We start from the raw sequence: 10105 nt of genomic DNA, 5'->3' as shown, positions 1-10105 counted from the left end.
AGCAACTTGATATGGATTGCTAAATGTGTACATGCAGGAAAATCGGTTTTATACCTAAATTTAAATTGTGGAATTTTTCCAAATGCACTGTAGTTATGGCTTTATGCAAACTTCAGTAAGATGAAAAAGGTTAATTAACTTTAATATGTGAAGCTAATGATTTGAAGCCATTCAACATAGATTGCCAAATGTGTATATGCAAGAAAATCGGTTTTATACCTAAATGTAAAATTCTGGAATTTTTCCAAATGCACTGCCGTTTTGGCTTTATGCCAACTTCTGTAAGATGACGAAGGTTAATAACTTTAATATGTGAAGTTAATGATTTGAATCAACTCGATATAGATTGCTATATGTTCAAACGCATGAAAATCGGTTTTATACCTAAATTTAAATTGTGGAATTTTTCCAAATGCACTGTCGTTATGGCTTTATGCTAACTTCAGTAAAGTGAAGAAGGTTAATTAACTTTAATATGTGAAGCTAATTATTTGAAGCCATTCAACATAGATTGCCAAATGTGTATTAGCAAGAAAATCGGTTTTTACCTAAATGTAAAATTTTGGAATTTTTCCAAATGCACTGCCGTTTTGGCTTTATGCCAACTTCTGTAAGATGACGAAGGTTAATTAACTTTAATATGTAAAGTTAATGATTTGAATCAACTCGATATGTATTGCTAAATGTGTACATGCAAGAAAGTCGGTTTTCTATATAAATGTAAAATTCTGAAATTTTTCCAAATGCACTGCCGTTTTGGCTTTATGCCAACTTCTGTAAGATGACGAAGGTTAATTAACTTGAATATGTGACGTTAATGATTTGAATCAACTCGATAAGGATTGCTAAAAGTTTAAGTTCAGTGTTCAGAAATGAACATGGTAATTCAGTACGCATTGTTATTCTTTATAATCGGCGTGCTAGCAGAAATCTTCATTTACTATCGATTGAAAACCAGGCGACGACTACAAGCTGCAGTCACTTTTGCCGCCCAAGAGAATGTTCAAAATTGAACAGGATCATTACTTCAAAAAAGGCAGAATAATTAATATATTTATATTTACACGATTTTATATTATTTACAAATAAGATAAGAAATATTGTAGCTATTGTAATAAGTTATACAGTCCACTAATAATCATTTCTTTACCTCGGCAATATGTTCAAATATCATTGAACATGCTTATTTATCAGCAAAGCCGAAATTCTACTGAATACAAATATCTATTTATATATTAATAAAATATATATGTACATACATAATGCATTTACATGCAATGCGCATGCAATAAAAACAAAAATGCATAGGGACACATGTCATAAATTTAGAGAAGAGATAAGATTATCATACACACACATATGTATCAAAACAACCCCATGTCAAGCAGCAATAAACAATATGCTGCAATGCATATAATATACACACATACGCATATATTTAGATAGATAAGATAGTTTTACAAATTGTATATAAGCAAGAAAAATACGAAATAAAGATCAGATTTGAAAGAAAATCTCTATCGAAAACATTCCTTTTATTTACAAATTTTACTTCCCCCCACCAGTGGTAAGAGGTAAAAGAAGAATTAAAAGGAAATATTTCAAATAAAGGAGCCGTTAGCTATCACTTATTGCCCCCCACCCGAGGTAAGGAATAAGTGAAGCAAAACGCTTAACCTTTATTAACATATATTTGGTCCAATCGAGCCTAAAAAAAAAAGAGCTCAGCCAAAATTAAAGAAGCCCTGTTATTAATACAAATACAGGCAAAATTAAATTGCAAGACGGGTGTATATTCCCGCATATTGACAAAATAAAAAAAATAATTGTAAGACGGGTCTATATTTCCGCATATTGATTAAATAAAAATATATGTAAGACGGGTGTATATTCCCGCATTAAAACCGATCGCATAAGCCATTTTAGCAGAGACTAAACGCAGTGATTAACTGCTATCCAAGAAATATTCAACGGCTGTGAGTCGAGGCACAGCAAGGTCAACTAGGCGACCAAATCAAATACCTCCAATGATTTCTTTGGAGAAAAGCAAGCAGTTCATCAATAAATAGGAGAAGTTTTGCGAAAAAATTCTCGAAATGGGTATAAACAGAAAGAAAATTCTGGATGCCCAGGCAGATTTAGCCGAAAAAGTGTTGTCCACATCCAACACTATTTCAGGAAAGGCATTAAAGAAAGCAAAAATTGAAGAAAACATTAAAATTCTTGAAAAGTACCAAAAAGAATTCGATACCAACCACGAAAAGTTAATGGCAGATGGCATAGGAGAAGAACATTATTTCAAGAAGAATGAATACAATAACACTATGATTAAAATCGAAGAGGCAATCAATGCATTAAAGATGAGCATTTTAAAAGATAAGCCTCTAGTCGAATTTGATCGGCAAATTGAAACAGTTCAAATACGATGCACTAATCCAGATCAAAAAACTTCCATATTCATGAGGAAAATTGAAAACCTCAGAAGAAAAATGGAAGATCTAAGCATGGAACTAACGATTGACAACGATCAAATAAAAGGCTTAGACTGCTTATTCAATGACATCCAAAATCTAAAAAGCAAATTAGATTTTAATGTTGAAATTGAAGACATATTCGAAAAAATATGTGACGAATATTACGAAGATCTTCAGAATTTAAAAAGGAAATTAAAAAAGAAGAGCCTAAAATTTCTTTTCGCCCTAACTTTGAAGAAAGAAAAATAATAAAAATTCCAACATTTTATGGCGATATTAAGGAATGGGCCAATTTTTACAACGTGTTTCAAGTTATGGTACATGACAACGAGCAGATGCCGAACATAGAAAAAATGCTGCGTCTTCGTCAATGCTTAAAAGGCGAAGCTGCACGAGTAATACAGTATTTTCAAATTTCGTCGAAAAATTATGAAGCTGCATGGAGTCAACTTAAGAAAAAGTACGACAATCAGCCAATTCTGTTCATCATACCAAAATTATCTACAACTGCGACGAAACTAATTAATGCAGTGCAAAATATTGAAGACGAAAAACTAATAACAGTTCGATCACTCCCTCTATCTTCTGTTGAGGAAAAAACAACAGAAATAATAGAGGAAGATAAAAAGAAAATGAATTTGAAGAAGAATTCTTTGAAGAATTACATAAACCTTCAAAAACTGAGGAATCTTACAATCTCATATCTCTTCCGGCAGGCTCACATTTTGGAAAAATGTGGGAAAATGAAGTCCAGGTTAAATCGTTTGAAGACGAAACTGAAGTAGCTGATCATATTTTGGAAGATGATGCTAAAACACAGAAGGAAGATTTTACTACTTCACAAAAATACATAAAGGAAAAATGCACCGATGCAGAAGGTGATAATACCGGCAGGAATTCAGCGCCAAAGAGTACAAAAACGGTTGCAGCTTTGAAGGACACAAGAACATCCAAGGGTGGATCCAGCAGCATTAAGGACGAACGCCAATGCAGCAAGCCCGATGACGATAAATCAAAGAGAAAAGATGAGAAGTCCGGCGACAAAAAGGATAAAGACATTAGTGAACAAAAATCATCTTCAAACAAGACTTCGCAGAAGGATGACAAAGTGAATACATCTACAAAATTGTCGTCCAAAGGAAAGCAGACAAAACCTTCACGTAATCTTTTGGTATCGGGGTTATCTTCATTAACGAGAGCCAGTGATCTGAAAACTATATTTTCTAAATATGGCAAAGTTATCGGAGCCAAAGTGGTCACCAACTCCCGAACTCCGGGAACACGTTGTTATGGCTACGTAACAATGTCATCATCGTCGGATACCAGTCGAAGTGTCGCCAAAAGACGTGTGGATACAGCAAAAAAAGATGAAGACAAGAAGATACGAGACACAACTTCTAAGACGAGAGACGACAAACAAACTATTGATACAAAGGAGGATGCATCAAAGAAACCTGAAGTGGAGAAAGATAAGCAACGCGATAAAGAAATCCTTTTCCAGGACCATAATAAAAAAGACGTAAGTAAAACTATCGAAATAGCCGAAATAGATCCAGTTGGAAAAGCGGATGTAGTAACAACCATTTGGGAGTTACTAATACCATGGCAGCTTGCGTTAACAAACGAAACGTCGATTACAATCTGCGGTTGGAAGTCACTTTTGTCGCCCAGGAGAATGTTCAAAAATGAACATGGTAATTCAGTACGCATTGTTATTCTTTATAATCGGCGTGCTAGCAGAAATCTTCATTTACTATCGATTGAAAACCAGGCGACGACTACAAGCTGCAGTCACTTTTGCCGCCCAAGAGAATGTTCAAAATTGAACAGGATCATTACTTCAAAAAAGGCGGAATAATTAATATATTTATATTTACACGATTTTATATTATTTACAAATAAGATAAGAAATATTGTAGCTATTGTAATAAGTTATACAGTCCACTAATAATCATTTCTTTCCCTCGGCAATATGTTCAAATATCATTGAACATGCTTATTTATCAGCAAAGCCGAAATTCTACTGAATACAAATATCTATTTATATATTAAGAAACATATATATGTACATACATAATGCATTTACATGCAATGCGCATGCAATAAAAACAAAAATGCATAGGGACACATGTCATAAATTTAGAGAAGAGATAAGATTATCATACACACACATATGTATCAAAACAACCCCATGTCAAGCAGCAATAAACAATATGCTGCAATACATATAATATACACACATACGCATATATTTAGATAGATAAGATAGTTTTACAAATTGTATATAAGCAAGAAAAATACGAAATAAAGATCAGATTTGAAAGAAAATCTCAATCGAAAACATTCCTTTTATTTACAAATTTTACTTCCCCCCACCAGTGGTAAGGGGTAAAAGAAGAATTAAAAGGAAATATTTCAAATAAAGGAGCCGTTAGCTATCACTTATTGCCCCCACCCGAGGTAAGGAATAAGTGAAGCAAAACGCTTAACCTTTATTAACATTTTTTGGTCCTTCGAGCCGGATGAAGAGCTCGGCCAAAATCAAAAAGTCCTGTATTTAAAAAACAGGCAACATACAAAAAAGTCCTGTTATTAATACAAATACAGGCAAAATTAAATTGTAAGACGGGTGTATATTCCCGCATATTGACAAAATAAAAAAAAATAATTGTAAGACGGGTGTATATTCCCGCATATTGATTAAATAAAAATATATGTAAGACGGGTGTATATTCCCGCATTAAAACCGATCGCATAAGCCGTTTTAGCAGAGACTAAACGCAGTGATCTAACTGCTATCCAAGAAATATTCAGCGGCTGTGAGTCGAGGCACAGCAAGGTCAACTAGGCGACCAAATCAAATACCTCCAACGATTTCTTTGGAGAAAAGCAAGCAGTTCATCAATAAATAGGAGAAGTTTTGCGAAAAAATTCTCGAAATGGGTATAAACAGAAAGAAAATTCTGGATGCCCAGGCAGATTTAGCCGAAAAAGTGTTGTCCACATCCAACACTATTTCAGGAAAGGCATTAAAGAAAGCAAAAATTGAAGAAAACATTAAAATTCTTGAAAAGTACCAAAAAGAATTCGATACCAACCACGAAAAGTTAATGGCAGATGGCATAGGAGAAGAAGATTACTTCAAGAAGAATGAATACAATAACACTATGATTAAAATCGAAGAGGCAATCAATGCATTAAAGATGAGCATTTTAAAAGATAAGCCTCTAGTCGAATTTGATCGGCAAATTGAAACAGTTCAAATACGATGCACTAATCCAGATCAAAAAACTTCCATATTCATGAGGAAAATTGAAAACCTCAGAAGAAAAATGGAAGATCTAAGCATGGAACTAACGATTGACAACGATCAAATAAAAGGCTTAGACTGCTTATTCAATGACATCCAAAATCTAAAAAGCAAATTAGATTTTAATGTTGAAATTGAAGACATATTCGAAAAAATATGTGACGAATATTACGAAGATCTTCAGAATTTAAAAAGGAAATTAAAAAAAGAAGAGCCTAAAATTTCTTTTCGCCCTAACTTTGAAGAAAGAAAAATAATAAAAATTCCAACATTTTATGGCGATATTAAGGAATGGGCCAATTTTTACAACGTGTTTCAAGTTATGGTACATGACAACGAGCAGATGCCGAACATAGAAAAAATGCTGCGTCTTCGTCAATGCTTAAAAGGCGAAGCTGCACGAGTAATACAGCATTTTCAAATTTCGTCGAAAAATTATGAAGCTGCATGGAGTCAACTTAAGAAAAAGTACGACAATCAGCCAATTCTGTTCATCATACCAAAATTATCTACAACTGCGACGAAACTAATTAATGCAGTGCAAAATATTGAAGACGAAAAACTAATAACAGTTCGATCACTCCCTCTATCTTCTGTTGAGGAAAAAACAACAGAAATAATAGAGGAAGATAAAAAAGAAAATGAATTTGAAGAAGAATTCTTTGAAGAATTACATAAACCTTCAAAAACTGAGGAATCTTACAATCTCATATCTCTTCCGGCAGGCTCACATTTTGGAAAAATGTGGGAAAATGAAGTCCAGGTTAAATCGTTTGAAGACGAAACTGAAGTAGCTGATCATATTTTGGAAGATGATGCTAAAACACAGAAGGAAGATTTTACTACTTCACAAAAATACATAAAGGAAAAATGCACCGATGCAGAAGGTGATAATACCGGCAGGAATTCAGCGCCAAAGAGTACAAAAACGGTTGCAGCTTTGAAGGACACAAGAACATCCAAGGGTGGATCCAGCAGCATTAAGGACGAACGCCAATGCAGCAAGCCCGATGACGATAAATCAAAGAGAAAAGATGAGAAGTCCGGCGACAAAAAGGATAAAGACATTAGTGAACAAAAATCATCTTCAAACAAGACTTCGCAGAAGGATGACAAAGTGAATACATCTACAAAATTGTCGTCCAAAGGAAAGCAGACAAAACCTTCACGTAATCTTTTGGTATCGGGGTTATCTTCATTAACGAGAGCCAGTGATCTGAAAACTATATTTTCTAAATATGGCAAAGTTATCGGAGCCAAGGTGGTCACCAACTCCCGAACTCCGGGAACACGTTGTTATGGCTACGTAACAATGTCATCATCGTCGGATACCAGTCGAAGTGTCGCCAAAAGACGTGTGGATACAACAAAAAAAGATGAAGACAAGAAGATACGAGACACAACTTCTAAGACGAGAGACGACAAACAAACTATTGATACAAAGGACGATGCATCAAAGAAACCTGAAGTGGAGAAAGATAAGCAACGCGATAAAGAAATCCTTTTCCAGGACCATAATAAAAAAGACGTAAGTAAAACTATCGAAATAGCCGAAATAGATCCAGTTGGAAAAGCGGATGTAGTAACAACCATTTGGGAGTTACTAATACCATGGCAGCTTGCGTTAACAAACGAAACGTCGATTACAATCTGCGGTTGGAAGTCACTTTTGTCGCCCAGGAGAATGTTCAAAAATGAACATGGTAATTCAGTACGCATTGTTATTCTTTATAATCGGCGTGCTAGCAGAAATCTTCATTTACTATCGATTGAAAACCAGGCGACGACTACAAGCTGCAGTCACTTTTGCCGCCCAAGAGAATGTTCAAAATTGAACAGGATCATTACTTCAAAAAAGGCGGAATAATTAATATATTTATATTTACACGATTTTATATTATTTACAAATAAGATAAGAAATATTGTAGCTATTGTAATAAGTTATACAGTCCACTAATAATCATTTCTTTCCCTCGGCAATATGTTCAAATATCATTGAATCTTTTGCTTTTTCTCTTTTCAGCAAAAGTTTTAATTCGCGCGCAAATATCTATTTATATAAAAAAGTTGCGCGCGCTCTATATATGTTCATAATACAGCATTGTTTGTCAATGCGCATGTTATTTTATAAATACATAATTATGCATGGGAACCCTTTGTTTTATTTAAATTTAGAGAAGAGATAAGATTATCATACAACACATTTCCCCCATGGCCAACCAAATATTGGAACGAGCGAGCACCGTGCTCCAATACAATTATATACGGCATATATGTTCAATATCATTGAACATATTTATCAAATTGTAAGCCGAAATTCTACTGAATACAAATATCTATTTATATATTAATAAACATATATATGTACATACATAATGCATTTACATGCAATGCGCATGCAATAAAAACAAAAATGCATAGGGACACATGTCATAAATTTAGAGAAGAGATAAGATTATCATACACACACATATGTATCAAAACAACCCCATGTCAAGCAGCAATAAACAATATGCTGCAATACATATAATATACACACATACGCATATATTTAGATAGATAAGATAGTTTTACAAATTGTATATAAGCAAGAAAAATAAATACACTTTCGCTATGCGAAATAAAGATCAGATTTGAAAGAAAATCTCAATCGAAAACATTCCTTTTATTTACAAATTTTACTTCCCCCCACCAGTGGTAAAGGGTAAAAGAAGAATTAAAAGGAACTATTTCAAATAAAGGAGCCGTTAGCTATCATTATTGCCCCCACCTGCATAATTAAAAAACGCTTTATTAATATATATTTGGTCCAATCGAGCCTAAAAAAAAAAAAAAAAAGCTCAGCCAAAATTAAAGAAGCCCTGTTATTAATACAAATACAGGCAAAATTAAATTGTAAGACGGGTGTATATTCCCGCATATTGACAAAATAAAAATAATAATTGTAAGACGGGTGTATATTCCCGCATATTGACAAAATACAAATATATGTAAGACGGGTGTATATTCCCGCATTAAAACCGATCGCATAAGCCGTTTTAGCAGAGACTAAACGCAGTGATCTAACTGCTATCCAAAAAATATACAGCGGCTGTGAGTCGAGGCACAGCAAGGTCAACTAGGCGACCAAATCAAATACCTCCAACGATTTCTTTGGAGAAAAGCAAGCAGTTCATCAATAAATAGGAGAAGTTTTGCGAAAAAATTCTCGAAATGGGTATAAACAGAAAGAAAATTCTGGATGCCCAGGCAGATTTAGCCGAAAAAGTGTTGTCCACATCCAACACTATTTCAGGAAAGGCATTAAAGAAAGCAAAAATTGAAGAAAACATTAAAATTCTTGAAAAGTACCAAAAAGAATTCGATACCAACCACGAAAATTTAATGGCAGATGGCATAGGAGAAGAAGATTACTTCAAGAAGAATGAATACAATAACACTATGATTAAAATCGAAGAGGCAATCAATGCATTAAAGATGAGCATTTTAAAAGATAAGCCTCTAGTCGAATTTGATCGGCAAATTGAAACAGTTCAAATACGATGCACTAATCCAGATCAAAAAACTTCCATACTCATGAGGAAAATTGAAAACCTCAGAAGAAAAATGGAAGATCTAAGCATGGAACTAACGATTGACAACGATCAAATAAAAGGCTTAGACTGCTTATTCAATGACATCCAAAATCTAAAAAGCAAATTAGATTTTAATGTTGAAATTGAAGACATATTCGAAAAAATATGTGACGAATATTACGAAGATCTTCAGAATTTAAAAAGGAAATTAAAAAAGAAGAGCCTAAAATTTCTTTTCGCCCTAACTTTGAAGAAAGAAAAATAATAAAAATTCCAACATTTTATGGCGATATTAAGGAATGGGCCAATTTTTACAACGTGTTTCAAGTTATGGTACATGACAACGAGCAGATGCCGAACATAGAAAAAATGCTGCGTCTTCGTCAATGCTTAAAAGGCGAAGCTGCACGAGTAATACAGCATTTTCAAATTTCGTCGAAAAATTATGAAGCTGCATGGAGTCAACTTAAGAAAAAGTACGACAATCAGCCAATTCTGTTCATCATACCAAAATTATCTACAACTGCGACGAAACTAATTAATGCAGTGCAAAATATTGAAGACGAAAAACTAATAACAGTTCGATCACTCCCTCTATCTTCTGTTGAGGAAAAAACAACAGAAATAATAGAGGAAGATAAAAAAGAAAATGAATTTGAAGAAGAATTCTTTGAAGAATTACATAAACCTTCAAAAACTGAGGAATCTTACAATCTCATATCTCTTCCGGCAGGCTCACATTTTGG

General features: G+C 33.8%; 1 protein-coding gene across 1 annotated transcript; it reads left to right on the top strand.

Moving 5' to 3' along the window:
• The first annotated feature begins 3207 nt into the window (after nt 1-3207).
• LOC126766574 (SAFB-like transcription modulator) lies at nt 3208-9624 on the top strand. The gene is made up of 3 exons (XM_050484333.1): nt 3208-4168; nt 6510-7487; nt 9080-9624. Exons 1-3 carry the CDS (start codon nt 3208-3210, stop codon nt 9622-9624), a joined length of 2484 nt encoding a protein of 827 aa, XP_050340290.1.
• The last annotated feature ends 481 nt before the right edge of the window (nt 9625-10105 follow it).

This window comes from Bactrocera neohumeralis, unplaced genomic scaffold, assembly GCF_024586455.1.
Source record: "Bactrocera neohumeralis isolate Rockhampton unplaced genomic scaffold, APGP_CSIRO_Bneo_wtdbg2-racon-allhic-juicebox.fasta_v2 ctg1735, whole genome shotgun sequence".
NCBI classification, from domain to species: domain Eukaryota; kingdom Metazoa; phylum Arthropoda; class Insecta; order Diptera; family Tephritidae; genus Bactrocera; species Bactrocera neohumeralis.
Note: the sequence above shows the minus strand (reverse complement) of the source record. Positions and strands in the feature narration are given on the sequence as shown.

Coding starts and splice junctions, on each gene's coding strand:
- LOC126766574 (XM_050484333.1), top strand. CDS start 3,208: ATGTGGGAAAATGAAGTCCAGGTTAAATCGTTTGAAGACGAAACTGAA. Junction 4,169..6,509: donor AATGTTCAAAAATGAACATG/GTAATTCAGTAC, acceptor CTCTTCCGGCAG/GCTCACATTTTGGAAAAATG. Junction 7,488..9,079: donor AATGTTCAAAAATGAACATG/GTAATTCAGTAC, acceptor ACACTATTTCAG/GAAAGGCATTAAAGAAAGCA.